Source organism: Neolamprologus multifasciatus, chromosome 6 (genome assembly GCF_963576455.1).
Source record: "Neolamprologus multifasciatus chromosome 6, fNeoMul1.2, whole genome shotgun sequence".
In the NCBI taxonomy this organism is placed as follows: domain Eukaryota; kingdom Metazoa; phylum Chordata; class Actinopteri; order Cichliformes; family Cichlidae; genus Neolamprologus; species Neolamprologus multifasciatus.
In genome coordinates this window covers 8,897,713-8,919,493 of record NC_140444.1, presented here as the reverse complement: position 1 = coordinate 8,919,493, position 21,781 = coordinate 8,897,713, and the positions used below count along the sequence as shown (strand labels likewise).

At 39.0% G+C, this 21,781-nt stretch overlaps 1 protein-coding gene across 1 annotated transcript in view; it reads right to left on the bottom strand.

The window, feature by feature from the left end:
• Positions 1-21,781, bottom strand: part of ccdc85al (coiled-coil domain containing 85A, like) — a 36,322-nt gene that overhangs the window by 1,501 nt on the left and 13,040 nt on the right. Inside the window, exons 3-4 of the mRNA XM_085162702.1 lie at positions 12,784-12,841; positions 31-10,252 (exon numbers count right to left, since the gene is read on the bottom strand). Of these exons, the coding sequence (XP_085018828.1) occupies positions 10,234-10,252; positions 12,784-12,841 (77 nt within the window). The 3' untranslated portion in view covers positions 31-10,233. The remainder of the gene's footprint in view (positions 1-30; positions 10,253-12,783; positions 12,842-21,781) is intronic.

The window sequence follows — 21,781 nt, the reverse complement described above, 5'->3', positions numbered from 1 at the left end:
TTTGGCCAGATAGGAACCAGAGGGTTAAACCTGTTTGCCAATGTGAACTGAAAGCAACAGAAAACAGCAATTCACAGACATTAGACCATAGTTTCATTATTTATTGTTTTGCTCATGTACAGGTATTTATCATACATTATACATTTATACAAAGAGATGTGTAATCCCTTTTTGTTTATTGTACTTATGTTTGCACATACATCTTTTTTATTCGACAGTTTTCCAGCAGTCTGCTTCTGCCGATGGCTGCTGGGGCTATTTTTAAAGTGATAATAAAACTAGAGAAAAAAAGGGGGACTCTGAATGTCAATCTGGTAACGAGCAGGAGGGGACAAGTCATCAAGAATATCTCCAAGGAGTCCTCTCATCCTTTATTTTCAAACCCTGTAGCTACACTGATATAGTGAAGTGATCTAAGACGGCCCTGTATTTCTCACCTCATCTTCTGGGTGAATGCATACATGTCCTGTGTGTGCATGCATGCATACGAATATACCCTTGTGCCTGATCATTGTGAGAAGAGGAAGTGAAATACTGTCTAATTTGTTTTCGTACCTTTAGTTTAAAAAACTCGCTTTCAGCACGAGATTAAACTTTGCTAGCCTCGTACAAAAGCAGACACTGGAAGCATTGTCAGGTACTATACTACTACATTTCTAACAAAATGATGTAGTTAATTATTGATATATAGTTTAGCTTTTTCAGCTTTAGAAAAAAAGACAAAATAGAAATGAAGGAAGAGGCATAAAAAATAGCAAGGACAAGAGAGACGGGACTTTAACATCGTCAAAAGCTTACGGCGATCAACATCTGTCAACTCTTTGAAGTTGGTGAAGCTAAACCCATCCAGCTCGGCTGGCCAATGTTCTTTTTGTAAGGGGTCAAATGATAATTACATTGTGTGGATGCATGTGTGTGTGTTGGAGGGGTTATTACTGGCATCACTGCTGTGATATTGGTCTTGTATTCATTTGATCTTTGACAGAGATAGATTGAAAGTCCTAATGTTGGATATTAGAAATTCACATTTGCAAACCTGATGTGTTTTTCAACACTATCTGAAAGATAACAAGCAAGCGACTAAGCAGCATATGATCATCCAAAAGCAGACTTCGTTCTTTCATCTGAGAATTTGTCACTGTACCAGGTGCTGTTTGTGCATCTAATACATGGCAAGCCTTCCAGCAGTGCAGTGAATTCAAATCCACTCTCTTCTATAGCCGAGTCCAGCTGAGGCTGTCTGCAGCCTGCTCTGTCCTAGTTAGCTTCTTGACTTTGTGGATTTTCATCTGTGGATTTTCTTTAGTAGTTCGTTTTCTGTCACATTCTAGGACATAAATGTCCAGTGCATAGATTCTGTCTACTGTAAAAGATGGACATACACAGAAGGTTTCACACAAAAATTCGCTTTGCACAGGTGCAATAAACAGACACTGTAGTGGACAGCTATCATGTTAGACTGAGAAAATACTAGGATGTCACTCACCAAAACTGGATGCAGACTTCTTGAATGGTCTGTACCATGCAGCACATAATAATTCCATTAAAAATGATCCATGTGCAACACCACCTGTATGGTCTGCGGTTTAGAGACTGGAATTAGCTCAGGTGAAGCTTAGCTGACAGCAATCAGTTACAGTTGCCTCATTTGACATACTTTTCACCCCCTCATTTTAAACCTCCACAGTATCAAAATGAATGAGTCCAATTCACACAGTGTCGCTATCGTGGTGCCACTCAGCATTTTATCACTCTACTGTTCACTCATCTATCGGACCATAATGTTGTGTCTGTTGTTTTTATATTACTTTATTAAGCTGGCTTTATAGCCAGCTTGCAGCAAATTTGAAAAAAAGACAACAACAAAGTTAACACCACAAACAGAACACGTACAATAAAATCATTAACCATATAAATCAGGCTCATCAGTATCTGAGAAGAGTACCGAAAGTCAGCCCAGTGTTGGTGTCACTCTTAGCAGTCAGCATTGGTCACTCTCACTATACCTTGCCATTGCAATAGTGGTTCCTACCTCTAAAAACAAAGAGAAAGAGAAAATAGCACTGAAAACAGAAAAACAGCACACGGGCAAGAGGTCACAGAAATCGAGGCAGATTCATTTGGGAGCTCTGCATAAGGGTCAGTCTCAGATTCTCAACCCTGTCTCAATGAGTCAGTCATGGGTCTCCTTCTGTGTTCAACCCTGTGCTCTGCTTGCCTCTACTGCTGTCACTGCATATCAGCTTTGTGTTAATACTAAAATGTCTCTTCACCATTCTTGATTTTGCTCAACCACTATGGAGAAAAAAGAGAGACAGAATAAAAACAAAGAAAGATGGATAGGGACTTCAGCGCCAGAAACCCAAATAGTTTCCAGGTAAATATTAAGATAATACATCATAATATCCATCTTTTATAATCAAATTCTATTATTATATATATATGTGAAATATTCTATATTGAATATAATATTTTATATTAAATATTAACATGCCATAAATAAAGAAAAAATATCAAAATTTTAAAAAATGAAAAAATCAGGTATAGTTGTCAAGTTGTTCTAATTGGTGTGAAGAGTGAGAATAAAAATCAAACAGTAAATAGATTACAAAAAGTCATTAGATTACTTGGATCGTAACAGAAGTTCTCACATAATTCTCAAAGCAGAATTGCACCTTTTCAGGCTCCTTGATTTACAGAGTGAATTTAAAAAAAAAGTCAGCTCAGTCCACTGATTGGTTAATTATCTGCTGCCTTTAATAAATCAGATGCTAATTACACACAGATTGCTACTGCAAACAGATTGAATGCTTCCTGGTATGAGTCTTGCACATCCATCAATCAGTGCACCCACCCCTCAGTCTGCGTGAGCAAGTTACCAAGCGCCCATAACACGAGTACGTATACCACCTTATGATGTATGTCCAATGCTTTCCTATCTTTTATTCTTGTGAATGCAGGCTTTGAAGTGATAGTATTCATGTGCTGGAATTTCTGGTGTAAAGAGCTGATGGCGGGGGTTCCTCCAATTTAGCCAAACACAATGAACTGATTAGACTTTGATCGTCAAAGATAACCGTGACCTCAAAAAATTAAATAAATTGGACCATAAGTCAAAACGTCATATTGTAATATGACAAAATTTCACCCAGACATCTATCAATAGAAAAGGTTGAATTTGAAAAGATGCTGATTTGAGATGAGCAGTTTTGACTGGCTGGTTAAGGCACACAACCTTAAGGCATGATTACAGCTGAGTGAAGGAGTAAATTGCTTTTATTTTTCTGCCTCAGTGCTCTCAATAGAAGACAACACTCTGTGCACTTAGTGTAGGACATCAAGGATTACAGGCTTTTTTTCTTTTTTGCCTGAGGGTTAGAGTTATGCAACTACAGACGATGGTCACAGAGATTTCGAAAGTGCGATCGGCTCAAAGGTTGAATAAATATTTACTAACCAGACAGTTAAAGTGAACACCTTTTACAAAATTGCACTTGCTGTACCAATCGAAGGTGCGAAGGTTTGACTGATGCTATATAAATTAAGATATCAACAGGCTGCGTGTATAAATAACAGCACTGAGGCTTAGCTGGAGCTCATGGATGATCAGGGATATTTGTGTAACTAGAAAAAAACATACACATGCAATTGAAACATTAATATTTTTGAGCAAGGCCATTGCATGTCTCAACTGTAGTCTGAATATTTTTAAAATAAAGTGAGTTAGGTGACCCTGTGCTCTTCTTCACATACTTCATTCTTCTCCTATTCTTGCTGCAGGGAAGCACTTTAGTCCATTTGTGGTTGTTTGTCAAAATGATATTATTTTAAAATGTGTGGTTTATATGCTGTTACAGATAACGCCTAGCTCTAGTTTTTTTTTACCAAGCTTTCTGCAGTCTTGCTTATAACCCCTGAAATATGACGCTTAAGCATTATTTGTGCATGTTTTCAACAGTTTCTCATGTGATGACTTTACTTTCAGTCTTGGTAGGTCACATGACCCAGCCAGCTGGTTTTTATCAGGGTCTGATTGCTTAGTTTATAAAAAGCAGACCTGACCACACTCTGTCACACTCTCTCTCTCTATCACACATTTTCTCTACATGGCTGCATGACAGCCTCTCACCACGTACACTGACAGATAGCAGTAACAGCTGCTGCATTTTGTGGACATTTAAACAAACATTTAATATTTGATTATTTCAAGATTTACTAATTTTAGACTCTTCTAAGAAAAAACTGTCACAGATTATTGTCTTGAATTTAAAATATTTTTGCTGACTCTCAGTTTATCAATAATTAAATTTGGTAAAAAGTGGATTTTAAACACACCTATTAGTCATTCCCGCTGTAGGACCCAGATAAATTTGGCGAGTGTCCTTACAATGAAGCTTCCAGCCAAGATATATGCAGTGGTAATGACAGATCTGTTATCTATGTTGGCCATTAGCCTTTGTGTGTGAAGTCATTAGAGGACGTAATTAAGCTCCATTGTTCTAGAGATGGATAGTTAGCAAACGAGTCTAAGACGTATGTAGCATCGACTTCATTGGCTTGCTTATGATGGTGACCTACAAGGAGTGGGAAGTTAAACAAGCTTTTTCGTAAAGCTGCATTCACCGTAAAGCATTTCTCTTTTTATGATCGCCTTAAAAATGCAGACAAAGCACTTTATTTCCTCACTTAAAATGCAAACACGGGCACAAATATTCAAGAAGCGTTTATGCTGACAGAACATGGTAATTTTGTGAAATCACAGATAATCACAATGAAATGAAAATAGCATTTGTGTACTTAATCATATCAGTGAGGACGTTTCTTTGAGTGTGCAGAGCATGCATTATTATTATTGACAGATTTTACATTTTATACCAAGGTGCTCGCTGGGACACCAACCACATAAGCAAACAAGTTTCTTTCATAAAGAAGAAATTTGACAGTTTGCCGTGTTACACTAAATCATAGAAGCCATCTATTTGTTTGTTTCTGCTGTATCTAGATGATAAATCATTGATATGCCCGTTGAAATCCTTCTGCTGCAAAAATGTAATAAAACCCCAAACATCCTGGCATATGAGCTGAGGCTGAGTATTTGTACGACGAGCCACTCCTTCTCAAACAGCTCCCCAAAGTCACACTTGGTGAGATGCATGGTCCGAATGAGGGTTCGTTTGCTGTCAGCTGAAGAATCTTGTTTAATCCAAAAGTCTCTCACTCTTCATCTTGTGATACTTTTTGCTATCAATGCATTAAGAAAAAAAACAGAAAAGGACTTTATGTCATATATTTCAGCCAGAATCCTTTGTTGGTGTGTTTTTAATTGATAGGCAAGGGCTTATATAAACATTGTTTAGGAGGTTGCAGAAAAATACTTCAGAGAAGAAATCTGATGATTCAACTGTGGTGAGGTGAACAAGGGGCTGAGCACAAGATTTGTTTTATGTCTGATTAGTCTTCCTCAGAAAAGCAGAACTTGCACCTTTCCCGTTTGCTTGCTTTATCGCTATAAACAGTTCTAGTGGGTTTTGGTTGTACTTGTAGGGAGGAAAAGACTTATTACAGTTGCTGAAATGCAATCTCAAAAAGCATTTTTTGGCAAGCTTTTTTTTAGCTACACCCTACAAATTTGCCCATCCGCATGCTAACATATTGCTAATATGTTAGCATGCTGGTTAATTTCTGTTATTGTTCTCCATTTAATTATCTTTTTTACCAGTTGACTCACAGGATACTGTCATACTGTGTTTGAGCGTCAGATAGTTATAGCCCACCCATCTCAACACATTTCTACATACCAAATTAGTTTGTTTGAGCTATCTGTGTTTCAGTGGCAACAGGTTTTATGAAGTGATGAATCCAAGTTGATAAGTTTTGGTTTACCTGTTATCAGTATGTGGATTCATATTAATTGAAAATAAAACAAAAGGCAGCCAACATCTAAAGAAGAGCTTTGCACTACAAAAAACTAAAGAAAAAAAACCAACCTTTTCCTCAACACTACTTAAAACATTACAAGGTCACCAAAGTTCTGGCTGCCTTGAAAAATGAATGTGGTCATACTAAATATTGACTTTCAAGGTTGAAATGGATGCTTTCACATTTCTCCAAATCGCTAAACTCGTTTCACATTTACCTAGCTAAACATAAAGATGCATACTTGTAAATTAAAAATTATTAGGCCAATTTAATGAATGTTTTGAGGATAAATACCACTGGTACATATAACATTTTCAGTTCTAGTGAATTCACGCTCTTTATTTATCTGTTACCAAAATAATTTATGGTATTGAAGTTAAAGTTGGGCTAAGTTTTGTGAGTACAGGGATGATATGAAACTAAACACAACCCCAAACTGCCTTTATGTACATAAAACATTAGAATATAAACAATTAAATGGCATATAGGCTGCTATGACATTTTGCGATTAAAGTTTTTTTTTTTTCTACTTTTTGCCCAGATGGCTTAAATAAGCATGCGTGGTTGTGATATGTGTCACTATTAGTGTTAAGTCAGTAATGACAGCATAAGTCGCACGGATGGATTTCCCAAATTTCTAAGCATGGCTGCAAAAGCTTTTTGTCTATCCTAAAACTCTTTACTGAATCCTCATCCAGACAGCCTACTTCTGGCTCTCAGTAATACCAGTCTTTTAATGTAAAAGAGCTTAATGTGGAGCAGGGGGGAAATTTGCCCAATGCAAGACATAGTAATAAATACTTTTTACAGTGAGTAAAAAGGTTTGTAGGGTCAAAACACAGCTATGAATCTTACTTTGTCAGATCTCTGTCAGTAACAAATGAAAAATCTATTTTTTTTCATTTGACTTATAAATAATAAATTCTGTACACTTCCCAGAAAATTTTAAACAGAGTTTCAACCTTATATAATCTGGTATCTAGTCATGTAGAAGTCATATTATCTCTGCCAGTAATTTTGTTAAATTCTACCAAGTCTAAAGCAGAATACACACATACAGCAGCACTGCACAAAGCAAGCACTCCCCTGTTTAAATTCCTCTAGGCTAACACCTTCCCAGTTTAAGTGTCACTGTATCTGACTCCAGCTGCATGTGTTTGCATATAAAATGTTTGTGTCAGTAGTTCATTTTGTGTTGATAGCTTTTCCTGGTTGATTGACTGGTCGTCTGGGTAGATTACATGTCTGATCTCTGTGTTAGTTCTTACTGGTGTCTCATTGCTCTAACAGCTGACAGATTTGGTGTGGTGTTTATAGATTTACCCTTGCAGTGGCTGGGTATGCAGATGGGGAGGATTGACCTGCTGCGACCTTGGAAGAATGCCCTGGCGGAGGACAACGGCGACCTCGGGTTGGGCAGGACGTGCTGCAATGCAGCAGAGCAGATCAGGGCGCTGCATGCTCTCACCCACACACTTACGCAAACACATAACCTGCAGCTTTATATCATGAAATAGGAACACATACGCAGATGCACACAAATCAATAAAAGCACGCACACTGGACGAACAGGCATGGGTGTGTCCTAATCAACCTGCTGCTGACTGGCTCGCTGAAATGCACACACCTCATAGATGACTGTATTTGGAACAACACACACACATACACACTTCCCTTTATAAATTCACACAGACATACACAACACGCCAAGACAGGATGTGCACACGTTGATGTATTTGTTTGTTTGCATCGTATGTTTTTCCTTTTCACTTTAACACTTACTACATAAGGCAATCACTCGGTTCCATCAGAGGTTATAGATCCTTCCGTCTCCTTAGCAGGACTTCCCATATGTGCAGTGTAAAGATATGTGATTTAAAGACAGACCCTCATTAAAGAGATTTTCTGGGACATATTAGTAAACCCTAATGACTCTGAGCAATCATATCAAACCAGATCAACGTCAATTATTTTCACTATTAGTGTTGTTAATAGCTCAACCCAGTGAGAGTCTAATACAACTGTATTAATGCCCATACCTGATCTTTTTTGACCTTGACTTGGATACATAACTCCAAGACTAATATCAAATAAGAAGTCTGGTAATACTTTGTCTGTGTAGCCAGAGACGGAAGAAGTTATTCACCTGTGCCTTAGCGCCTTCTTGTCCTTACTCTATCACGGATACATTAAAACAGTGAATGACAGTGCTGCAAACGCTGACATTTTCCTTTATTACAATGAACACAGACCATCTATTTTTTCTGTGATAATCCCAGTCATTCTGTCTATTGCCCATACTGTCTTGTTCTCATGCTGTCCCCAAATATGCATCAGTGCACTATTGAGTGTAGCACCTAACAAGCACATTGCTTTCTTCTGTTAAGCTGACGTTCGCGAAAATGCCCGGCTGTCTTTTAGACAATTTATTTGCAACTCAGTATTAAATACTTACATAATTATTTAAAACCAAGGTTGTTTTTTTTTACCTGAGTGTCATGGACACCGGTGTGTCACTCGTACCCTCACTGTAAACACTGACCAGCACACAGCTATAACAGAAATTCTTAGCAGTGCAGCAGATGTTGCAGGATATGAGGAAAGGTTATAGCTGCAGAGGAAGGAAGAGCAAACTGCAACTGTGATTCAATAGGAAATTGTTTCCATTTTTACACTATTGTCTACCATCTGACTGAATGAGGTGTGGCTACATTTCGGGTTATCATGTTTAACATGTGATTTCTTGCAGCTGCTCATAGTATTGCAAGCAACTGATTAATTTAATCTTTTTTCCATTTAACCCTTTAAAACCTGACCTAATTTACCCTTTAAACCAGGGGAAAGCAACTCCAGGCCTCGAGACCCAGTGTCCTGCAGGTTTTAGATGTGTCCTTGATCTAACACAGCTGATTTAAATGGCTAAATTACCTCCTCAACATGTCTTGAAGTTCTCCAGAGGCCTGGTAATGAACTAATCATTTGATTCAGGTGTGTTGACCCAGGGTGAGATCTAAAACCTGCAGGACACCGGCCCTCGAGGCCTGGAGTTGCCCACCCTTTCTAAAAGTGCTAACCGTCACCGGTGACGGGTTAGGGTTTAAAGGGTTAACTTTTGATTTACAGCAGCTGTGAAACAACTTATCCAACCTGACGTTTAACTGCAAAGCTCACTCACACAATTAGCACACAAATAAAAATCGAACCAACAATCCACTTTTAGATAAAGAAGTCTATTTATTATTTGATATACTGTATCATATGCATTTTCATATAATAGTTCTAATACCAGTAAGTCAAAAATAATAGTCATATAGTATTTATATATATAGATATATAGAAAACTAATCCAATAATCTACTTTTTACTTGGACTTGTAAAAAAAAACAACATGGAGAAATGTATAATCTTCTCCCCAGCTTAAATATAGGCGCTTTGAGGGAGCAAAGATAATACCAAAAGAAAAATTACACCTGAACATTGCATCTCATAGAATAAGAACATCTGTCAGCAGCTAGTAATGTTGACCATCTTGGTTTAAGACACAGGAAGAGGATGTGGGGTTTTTTTCTTTGCTAGAACATCTTTGACATATACAATTTTGTCTTATTTTTACCGTCAGTTGAAATGGCTGAAAGAGTTCTGAATTTTTAGTATGAATGAGAGAGGAGACGATGGCAATCGTGTGATCATCTGGATTTGTAGACTGAGAGACAGAGCATTAGATTACACCAGTCTCATTACATATACTGAAGATCACTTCTAACGATGACAGCGGGGGGAGGCGGGAGCAGAAAAAAATGGGAGAGTGTAGGAAAATAAGTTTTTTAACAGCAGGATATAGAAAGGTTTATGTGCTTCTCCACCAGTGATCTGCATTTGTAAACAGAGAGTAGCAGCACATACAGTGCAAAGTCCTTTTCATCTACTCACACCAATCCACAGCCGCTCTCACTTTCTCTCTGGGTGCTCTCCAGGAGGTAGCCATGTCTCGGTTGGCCGGGAGAGATTTCCATTTGCATCCATTTATGTGTAGCAGTCATCACAAGTTTTTACCAACTAAACTGATATCATTCAAGAAAAAAAAGAAAAAACTCCCACCCCTGTCTGCACAAACTCTCGATATGTAGAAATGAAAACATGGAGGCAGGCTGTTTAACGGCTGTAGCAAATGGATGAGGCCGTGGACTACAGACCATCCGGAGCTGTGGAAGGTGGCATCCAGGGGCGCTTGTGTCCATCAAGGCCTGAGATGCAGGAGGGCTGTCTCACTGCAACCCGTCCTCCCTTTGAGAGGCGTGGGTCGCCAAGTTGGGGTCAAGAGGAAGCGTCAAAGCTGCACAGGAAAAGACAGACATGCCATTGCAGTTAACTAAAAACTAAAAGCAGGTCTGAAAACATACATTTTATCAAACTGAGCGACATTTTAGAACAAATAAAAACGAAATGAAACAATGATGTGTGTTTGGGAAAATAACTGAAATCAGTGAGTGTGAGGTCACAGGGGTGATTGTGCTCGCTGTGACTGGGGTATGCTTAGATTGTGAGACTCTTCATTTCAAGAGTTCTTTGTTTGTAATATTATTATTGAATATCTTAACTTTTTAAATCTTTTTAAATCCCAAACACAATAACAAAAACACCTAAGCAAATGTCAAAAACCAACCGGATTGATTTTGGAAGGCATTTTTCATCCCAGACCGATCTGATAAACCTGAGTGCTAAGGGCTAAGTATATATACGCACTGTATACCAGTTTGTGTGGGCAGAAGTGTCTGCAGTGTTTTTGTAGCTTGTCCTAGCTGTTTTGTATCTTATATTTTGGAAGTTCTCAAAATCTTGTAGTTTATTTTGGGGGGAGTTGTTTTTTTCTCCTCGTCTTTCCTCATGTTGTGCATTTTCTGTGGTTTCAGTTCGGGTTGCTGCTCGTGTGGTCAACCGGCCAGTGCTACCTAGCCTGACCTGTCTCCCCAATGTGATGTTTGTGTATTGTATGTATGGTCGGCAAGGTATCATCTATCTTAATTGCCCCTTGGGGATAAATAAAGTTGTTTTTTTTTACATTGACTTTAATATATAAATCTATAAATATTTTAAAAAAAATTCACTGTTCTTATTCACTGTACTGTAACACATTAATTTGCCTGAGAAGAAGGGATTTTTCAAGTGGTATGGGATAGTGTTTCACTAATCTCAAGCTTGGGCGTTACAGCATGTGTAATTCAAAATCCTATTCAGTGTGCAGGTCACAGAACAAGACATTAATTAAAAATATATATACGGCTTTTAAATGATAAATAGGAGCTGTAACAGATATATTGCTATGTTAAGTATTTCTATTTGCAGTTTTCCTTGTCATGTTAGGAAAAACAGATGTTTCTAACAATGATAATGCTGGTTCAGGTCTATCTGAGAGTCCCGGTAAGCCATGACATCATGACAGTGAGCAAGAATGAACATGACAGAGTTAAATGGAATAAAGTCGTCACACATTTTACACACACTCTTGATTCCTGTCAATATTTGTTGTGTGAAAAAAGGCCCGATTGCTTGTATTTTGTTGCTGGACAAGTACAGGTCACCAGCTTCTTATTTCCACTGTTTAACCTTGAATGCAGTCTTTTCTTACAATATTTTGCAATGTCGGCAGTTGTAAATGTGAGTGAGCTTTCAACAAAGGAATTTGAGCCCTGATTCTCAAAGCCATTTATTCTTTGCATGTTCTCAAAAAAAAGATGCATGAATAAATAGCCATTAGCTGCATGTCTGTTGAGGGGAGCGAATGAAAGAGAGAGAGGGGGACAGAGAGCAAGCACGAGAGAGAGTTTGAGCGAGTAAGATGTTCATCTCTGCAGGTTTTTGTGTTACTTATCAGTGACAGATTCCTTTGTTCCTGCCTGCGTCTGTCTCCACCTCAGTGGAGACCCAAGGGACGACCAGAAGGCCTGACTGCAGTCCGCATTCTTAGCACATCCTTGTTGCCTTTTCTGAGCTTGCAAATCATCTTCTGACAAAAAGTACACTTTATTCTTTTCTTCACTTGAGTCACGGATGTTTTTGTAGAAGGTAACTGGGACTGGGCTCAGGCATGAAAAGGTGATGGATTGGAAAAAAACGAATGCAAAGAAAAAGGACAAACGGTCCTTAATGTGCATGTTAGAGAAGTCCGTGTGTGGGGGAATAAGCACGCATGTGGCTTGTAGTTACAGTTTGTGTGTGTTGGTGTACTAAACAACGACAAGGGTGGCCAAGGGGGGCCCCCAACTGTCCTCTAGGGGGAGGTACGTCTTGTCTCGCGGTCATTAAATATTAACACAACCATCTCGGCCTCCCGCTGGGCCTGATTGAAGATGTAGGATGGCATACGGGGACAGAAGAGGGTCACCTCTAACTCTGTAGTCCCACAGCAAACCCACTGTGATTACACCTGGGCTAGATCAAGCATGCCAACACATTACTCATCTGGAGGGAGTGCACCAGACTAAGTCACGGAATGACCCTGCAATGACACAGGATCTGTTGTGATCGGGTTCACGTCCAGATTACCTACTGATTAGCAAGAGAATAAAGTCCAAATAGTTTTGTATGTATTTCAAACACTCCTGACTGAAAGAGTCCATTATTTATTCATGTAAATCCTTCTAATGTAAATCCCTCCATCCGACTAAATAGGTTTCAAGACGCAAGCTAAAGGAAGCAGCACACTGTATGGCAAAATAGAATAATAGGAGCTAATTACAGGATTATGGGCCCTTGTGGAAAGAAGAGACAATGACCTTCATTAGCTGTTCTTCTTCTTTCAGAGATTCTAATTAACGCACACAAAAAAGTTTATGACAAAGAAACAAGGTGGAGAGGGATTCTTACCTGTCCCATAGCTTGACATTTCTACAGTTGTTGGTGCAGCAGCCGGCTGATATCAAAGCTGTGACAAAAAAGGAAGAGGAACGAGACAGAGGAAGAGACTTGAATGTGTTGTTTTGACAAGACTGGATTGTCTCATTAGTCTAATGATTTAGAGTTGATGTCTGTCTGGTTAGACTGCAAACGCAAGGAAACATGACTAATAAATAAAACATGTTAATGGAGTAGCAGCTTCTGTTATCAGCTAAATTATATGTCGGAAATCAAACGGGGAATGCAGCAAGTTTGTTATTAGAACAGCGGCGCCAATCAGCACATGCCCACCCTGCATAGTGACTGAGCAGAATGAGAGACTCTGGAAAATTTGGCATTTTAGAGAAAAAAAACACAATCACCTTTTTGCTGCAAGTTCAGAAGACAAAATGCACCTGCGTTATTACACTTGTTTCAAGGTGAGCGGGCATGATTTGGATTAGTGAGGCAGTCAATCGATTTCCAACTCAAGTTCACACGAAACAGGTTTGACTGGTGGATTGTACTTCACAACGGAGGCGCACAGTGCACGCTTGACGTCTCTGATTAGACCACATAAGACAAGATCCAAATGAAGCATTATTTGTTGCTGTGACCTATTTAAAGCAGAAGCAGCATGGAGACAGCGCCTTTTGAAATAATATCTTTTCTTAGGTTTTATTTCGTAAACTAAACAAATATGAATCATACGTCACTTACTTTTTGTATACTTTTAATTTCCTGTACTGAAATTACTCTCTGCATTTAACCCATTCACTCAGTTAAGCAGTGAGTAGCTACCAATCTAAACCCAAGGGAGCAGTGTGTAGGGAGGGTACCTTGCTCAGGGGTACCTCAGGCTAGTTGTTCAGTGGATTTGAATCCCCCGACCTTCCGATCATGGGACGAACGCTCTACCTACTGAGCTCTCTCCTCCCTGAAGGGCCTACAAAATCTCCTTTCTCTCCTATAAGATAACATCTAGACTGAGGTGACCTGGAAGGCAAATTCCAAACAGAGGTTTAAGCCTTTTATGGTTGATTATTTTTTCTTTGTAATGGTTAGATGGATCTGCTAGTTTAGCATATTTTTTGCTTACCCCACTGCCAGATTATGCGGGTTGTAGCTCACTTCACTCTCTGCAAGTGAAACTGTTGCACCTTCAAAGGGGAACACGCCATTGCAATCAACTTTGCTCTTCCTAAACACAAGGAAAGCTCTTGACGTCATTTTGAAATCCTTTTCCTGGGTTTCCTGTCATACTTAAATGGCTCTGTGAGAAGTTCTGATCACAACTCGGTAAAGCAGTGCAATAATGTTTTTGCTATAAGCACACCAAACTTTGCAAAAAAAAAAATGTTATCCCTCTTTACCTCTTTTGCCCTTCAAAATTCTTTTATCCTTGCTCCCTTGCTTGATATCTCTATCTCTTTCTCTCCTAGCCAGCGGTTTCTTCCTCCCCATGAGTCCATAATCATGTTTTCAGCACATTTCCTCTCCTTGGCGCTCTAACATCTCACATTAAAGATTTATAATGCTCTTGTGACCGCCAAGTTGTGCAAAAGATTCCAGTAGCCACTTTCACTATGTTCCCTGCCCCTTCCCTTAGTGTGGTCATCGGGGAACAAGGCAGGATAACACAGAGATATGAAAACTCCTTTAAAGTGTTGGGTAGATGCAGCAGTGAGCTGGGGGGTATTTTCACTTGGAGGTCAGCATGTGGGGAATGGGACTGATTTCACGGCTAAAGCTCACAAACAGGGTAAAAAAAGTACATCATCACATGCACTGCTCTCTACTCACACAGCTAACACAGGTGACGTCAATATTTACTGTATTTAGACTTTTTCTACACTTGAAAGATGTTACTCTGAACATGGTCTGTGGGCAGTTGCAGAATCCAGGTTTGTATTAATGCTAAAATTTACTTTAGCATATATCTAAGGATGAAAGTCATTAAAGGTCAGCCTTGAATTTTTGTTGTTTATATCAGCCCAAAATGTAATATGCCACTTATTACTACTTCTACATACAAACACATACTACATATGATTAGTTTCATGTGTTCCCTATTCAAGGCACCTCTGTTCCTGAGCTAAGAGCTTAGGATGCCTAGGATATGTGTTTCATGAGTTTCAATGTGGCATGTTCACACTCAGAATGGCTTTGTTACTATAGAACAATTATAAAATTGAATTTTCAGGTTTATTTAATGTAAACAATTTGACTCTTCTTGATCTAGTCAGGATCAAGAGTGGCAAAGCATTAAAAAAGCAGTATTGATACACATCTTTACGTGACTTTCAGGCTGTCATTATAAGCTGGTTATGTTAGCAAATGATATATAGTCACTGTATAAATCTATAATGCCTTGAGGTGTTTGTTGTTGTTATTTGGGGCTAGATAAATAAAATTGAATTCAATTGCATCACACTATAAAGACAACTAGAAGTGCAGGATATACCTGTAAAAAACACAGGAGAAGCAAAAGTTTTTCGTTCAACCGTGTTAGCTTGAAGTAACTCGATTCAAGCTGCGTAACTCACAGAAACAATTGGCTTGAATGGATTTGCTGTCTCAAGGTCAGCTTTCACACACACAGGTCACAGGATTATAAACTGCTGTCTTGTGATGGTGCAGGTCAGTTTACACACCAGCTGTGTGCCAACATCAGAGAATCCCTTTAAAAGAACTGGATCAGCGTCTAATTAAACTTGCTCCTCCTGAATTCTAACCAGCACCTGTGACCTTTTCAAGGAAAGTTACGATGTGAGAAAACATACAATAAACTTGGGCGGTGTTTGTTTCTGTTATGGGGAAGCCTGATGTTAAAACCAAAATTGGATTTAACCGCATGCGAGAGATGTGTAGAGGGAAGGGGGTTAACAGTGGGTCAAGTATATAGATAATATGATTAGTCTAGAATAAGGTGGGGGGGGGGGGGGGGGTAAGCTCTCATAAATTTCGCTTCTGTACACCAAAGCTCAAGTGAAAACCTCCAAATTTCCCCTCAAAGAGATCTGCAAGATTGACTTGGGACAAGCTGCTCCCATACTGAATATAGCCCTTTTCCCTTAGCAACCAGACACCAAATTATTAACTTTAGATAACTCATAATCCTGCACTTCATAAAGAAGTTGCAAAACCCTTTAACACTTTGTTAACAAAATAAAGACTCTTTTTTGATGAAAATTGCTTGAAAATGATTCAAGAAGGCTGGCTTTGAGCAATAACAATAAAGGAGCTGCAAAAACAAATCAGAATGACGGTATCTATATAATTGATCAAAACCGGTAATCAAGTTTTTATTGACGTGTGAATCAAGCCAGTAAACACATGAACCTGCTCCCAGGACTACTCATCTCGCAGTCCTCCTTGATCTGTTGCTTTCTATTCATCTCTCTCTCTCTCCTTCTCTCAATTTACAGAATCAATGCAAGGTAATTTCACGTGGCCATTCCCTCAGATCTTCTAAAAATCTGCCGTATAAATTATTCAGGCTGGCTGGGCAGGAAAGCCCGTTGAGATGCATGGTAGATCAGTGACCTTCCGTTTAGCTGGCAGTCAGACAGACAACTAGATTCAGTCAGTCAGTCAGTGAAGCTATCTGGCAGGAGAGCAGCTTGTTTTAATGTCCCTCAGGCAGCTGAAGTCTGTGCTGTTATGTGCGACTTTGGAGCGTGATGGCAAGCTCAGAATGCATAACATTATGCATGGCCACCAAATGAAAAGAGGAACATGCAGGGTATTTGTGGAGTCAAGTCTGTGCTTGGCCATGCCCAGTCTTGTGAGACCAGACTTCAAGCTCGTACCACTTCAGTTCTGCTTGGTCATCTCTGCAGCACTATATAGCAGCAACAACATGCTAATTGGTTACACTTGATTTCATCAGAGCCTGTTCTCATCTTTTAAATCAGTAAAATTACACAAAGAGAGAACAACACTGAATTTTGTTTTGTTTTGCAGGACTGTTTTGTCGCGCTTAAAGACTGTTTTAAATAGTGTTGCAGTGGCTAGTCTCACAGTAAAGAAAAGGTTGTGGTGCCGAGCTGGGACCATTCTGTTGGAGTTTGCATGTTCTCCCTGCACCTGTGTGGATTCTTTCCAAGGTATTCCCACAGTTCAAAGACTTGCTTGTTAGGTGAATAGGTGATTGCAAATTTGCCACAGGTTTAGATGTGAGTGTGTGGTTCCCTGTCCTTGTGCTTACCCTGTGACAGACTAGCAGCCGGTCCAAAATGTTCCCCACCTTTGGCCCTATAACAGCTCCAGCCACTGCACAGCCTCCAGCTGGATTACCAAATCAAAAAAATGGATGGATGCAACATAGTTTTGAACTTTGCTTTAAATATCTGAATATTACTGCCTGAAAATAATGAATTATGTTATTAGAATTCACACAAAAAAGATTAGCATTAGATGAGAAGATAAATTAGCTTTTTTAGAAAAAAAATCAGCTTACTAGATTTCACAAGCAACAACTGAGCTCGTGGTGTGACAGTGTACACCAAAAAGCTTGATTCACCAAGAAATTGTAATTGTTTTGTTTCTTTTTGTCTTTTTCAGTAAAAGGACATTTGTTTTTATCTACGACAAAGCATGTTTAATACAATAACATACACGTATCCAGTGTTGGGAAGGTTACTTTTAAAATGTATTACATTACAGATTACAGAATACATGCCCCAAAATGTATTCTGTAACGTATTCCGTTACATTACTCAATGAGAGTAACGTATTCTGAATACTTTGGATTACTTAATATATTATCATGCTGTTTACAACTACGTGAATGTACTATTGCTGTGATTTATTACTGTTACTGAAGGTCCGCGACTCCGTAGTAAAGGGACCTCTGGCTAATACGTCGGGTTCTGTGTCGGCTTGTAGCCGAAAACTAGCTTTACTTTGTTGTCTGGGTCAACTTTGCTTGCGAGGGCAGAGAGAGGCGTTGAACGGCTGCTCCAACGGAACTTATTGTTTTTGGAGGAAAACACGAACACGGTGTACAGTCGAGTCTTAATAGCTTACTTACAACTGGGCTCGTCAGGCACTCTTCTTGGCTGCAGTGGTTATTATTATATTTACATGCTTCCAGCTCCCGTTTTTGCTCGATGACAGCTCGTACTTTTCCTTTTTCTCCCTCCCTCGCTCACAGACACATAACGGGTATGGCAGTCCATTCTCCCTGCAGCACGGACTACACTGCCTATGATGCTACATTCTTTAGAGCTATACCGGTGGCATTCTGCCTATTAGCTTAGCACAACAAGAACAAAAAAGCCTCTCTCACCCAGGAAACACGCAGAGAGAGAGCGTCACCCTGTAACCATGGCAACCGTAACGCTGCCACCTGGAACAACAGAACGTAGCTGTCAAACAAAACCCAAACAGTCCTGACCCGCCACAATATGAAACAGGGAAGTACCGCCGTGTAATCCATTTATTTCAACAAAGTAACTGTATTCTAAATACCACCTTTTTAAACGGTAACTGTAACGGAATACAGTTACTCATATTTTGTATTTTAAATACGTAACGGCGGAACATGTATTCCGTTACTCCCCAACACTGCACGTATCATACGTGATTTTTAATGGCATATCAACACCTTACGCAGCAAATATTGCCACTGTTTTTCAGCACACAATGTAGGCCTAATGCTAGTTAAATCATGAATTCAATCATTCTATCACAGCAATAAATTCAGCTCTTTGAGCACCTGGAGAAGCAGCCTTTGCAGGTTTGATTGCACTCCTAAAATGGAAGAAGGAGAACTTCTGAAAATCAACACAGCATCCGTGTTCTAAGCAATAAAGCCATGAGAGATATTGCTAAAAACAGTGTGCACTAACCCCATCACAGAACGGTACAAACTGGCTCTAACCAGAATAGCGAGAGAATTGGGAGGACATGGTGCACAACAGCAAAAGGGCATAAACATCACAGTGTGCACTTTGGAAAACAGAGGCCACACAGGTTCTCAGTAATGGTACCGACAAACTCCGGTCTCAGCATGAACAGTAAAGAAGTGATTCCAGGCTTTCTAGGTAGAGTTTCACATAAAAGATAATACCTGAGACTGGCCAATGCCTGTGCCTTTGATATGACTGCCTTCTTTGCAACTTGGCTTGAAATGTCACTAATCAAAAAGAACAAGTAATTAGTGATATCAATAATTATTAACTGTCAGTGACAACATTCCTGATCAATTTAATGCTATATTAAAAAAAATACTTACTTTCAACATAAAGTATTTCTTTCAATTATAAGTGACACTAAACCCAGTAGTAAGTCAGTAACCTACAAATCAGTCACTCGCTACTTTTAGGAGAAGATTTTTTCAGTCTAGTGTTATTGGTTGAAATTGTTCTCCTCTATTCTTCTTTTTTAACAAATACATTTATCTACTTCTGGCTTTTAGCAATACCTCCCTAATTTAAGCCGCCTTTTTTTTTGCCACGTAGCTATGATAAATGTGCAATGGCCAACTGAGGCATGAGAATTGTTACAGAGTAAGTGATGGCAGCAGAGAAACGGCAAATAACTTGAAGCCTATGCGTCTGCTGCATGGCTCGCTGTTCAGCTGAAATAGACCACAGAGACACGAGAGCCTGAAACTCGCTGGAATAGAGGTGAATAATTGGCGCCCCGTTGGCTGATCGAGCCTACGAGGGATGTCTGTGTGCGCGTTTGCATTTGTGTGTGCTTTCAGAAAGAAATACATACACCAAATAGACGGTGCATTCTCACGAAACAACGTGCAAACACGTGCAAAGGCATCGCTTTTTGAATCACAAGCCTGTTCAGTTACGTTGACGGAGCAGTGCTTAAATTACGGCAAAATGTAGTTAAATTGAAGACATTAACTTTATGAACAAAGGAGACTTCTTTCATGATGGTTTATAGATCGAAACTGGAGCCTCTAATTTTTCTTCTGCCTCTTTTGTCTTCTGTGTTGAAGCTCCACATCATCTCCTCGAGTTCTACAAGAGCTTGTTGTTGTTCCATGCACTGCTGTAGTGTTTTGCTATGATCCTCAAAAGGCAAATTAAATATTTAAGCAGACATTCACAAGATAAACTGCAGTTGCTCTATTTTAACATGTCACCACCCATCACACCACAGTGCTGATGAATAATATAACAGACCGGGCACTGAGCAGCGTATAGAGGATTGCGATGCGTGTGCCAGTTAGAGGGGTGGGGATGGGAAACAATACTGGTAATTTCATCAGCTCTGAATTAGATATTCAAATATCCCAGAATTCTTTGCGGTTTCGCGTGACACAAAGGGTCTGCATTTAAAGGGTCTGGCTTTTCATCTTCCAAAAGCCTTGGGACATCGATGACCCATGCCCTGGGACTGAAACTTGTTTACACATTTTCAGGCTGTCCCTTCTTTTGCTATTAAAAACAACAATAATGCTTTTTTTTTTTGCATTTGTGTCATATTAAAAGCCCTTTAGATTTAGCTAAAAATAATGCAATGCACTGTAACAATTTGTGCATTTTCTTCAAAACAATATAATGCAATATAGAGCACAGGTAACCATCTGTCAATTTGAGTGTTAAGGATGAGCCAGTATTAAAATTGTCTACTTTAACATCAGCGTGTGGATGTGATTGTACAGTCTGCTCTTACACCCCTCCCCATATTCTCACATAGCTCTTCTCACATGAAAAAGTGAAAATAAGATTTTGTTAGCACTTATTAATGTAGGATAAAAAGATGAGCTTAGCGGAATATTAAGAGATCGAAATAAGGATGTTTCTACTGGGAAACTCATCATTGTGTTATCATTTCAGGTCACTGTTGACCATCAATTGTCATTTAAAGCAACCTGAGAAATTCTGTGTACTAGATGCTTTATTTGCAGCTAAAGTTCTCACAAAACCAGGTAATTAAATGATTAAATGTACCTTTTAGTATAACTGTAAAGGAAATGAGCCAGTCAGTCTGGAGCAGTGGTGGGTCGTGGTAATAAAATTGATTTAAATATCTCGGAGAGGAAATCTCACAGACCAAAAGACATCGCTGAAAGAGAACTAGTAAGAGATAACGGCATAAATATAATGACAGTGGTGCCAATCATTTCATGGTCTAACATAATGTAAAGTAATGGAAGCTCCACACGTGCCTTATTGTAAATCAGGAAAACCATTACCTCAAACACACAAAATGGGCATTAGATAATTTATGCCCCAGGAAGTAGATAACTGCATCCTTTCAACATGCTATATTCCTGATAAGTTATCTCATTTTTAACAGACAGCTGAGCTATAAAAGCCATCACTCTGATAGGAGCAGCAGCGTGGTATGACCAATGACAATGCACAACAACTGACATAAACCACAGACAAGCTATATGAGCCCTACACAAGACTTTGAGCCCTTATAAAGAATTAATAATACGTTGTTTCTCTTGAAGATTAAAAGTTGAATTCACAAACATAAAATTTAAATTGTGTAACGGAACACAATCAGGGGCTTTAAAAACAGAGGCATGCTTTGTCGGGCATGACCAGTGATAATGACAGATGAACCAAAACAGAGGTTTATATTTTGATTACGCAACAACCAACATAAATGTGGCTTTTTGCAATGAAGACAGGATTCCTCACTACTTACTACGTGCTGTTACAGCTTGATTCTGAGATGATGTTAAATCATCTCAGAATATTTCTGTGTTTTAAAGGGGGGGATCAAAGAATTTTAATTGGATTTAATTACTTGTAGTTTTTAAGGCAGCTAATTTTGTTTAAAGTAAAGAAAATTTAACTTTTGTTCGTGTTTTTTTTGGGGGGGGAAGAAGTTAAAAAATCAATTTAACTGATCAAATAAGTATTTAAAAGCAGGCTAAAACAATTGACGACAGATTCAAATCATTTAAAACAAATCATTAATAAGCAACATGACAGATAATTTTAATAGAAATGTGAAATTGTCACATGTTACTTTCAGAAAGAAAGTAAAAGCATTTTGTCTG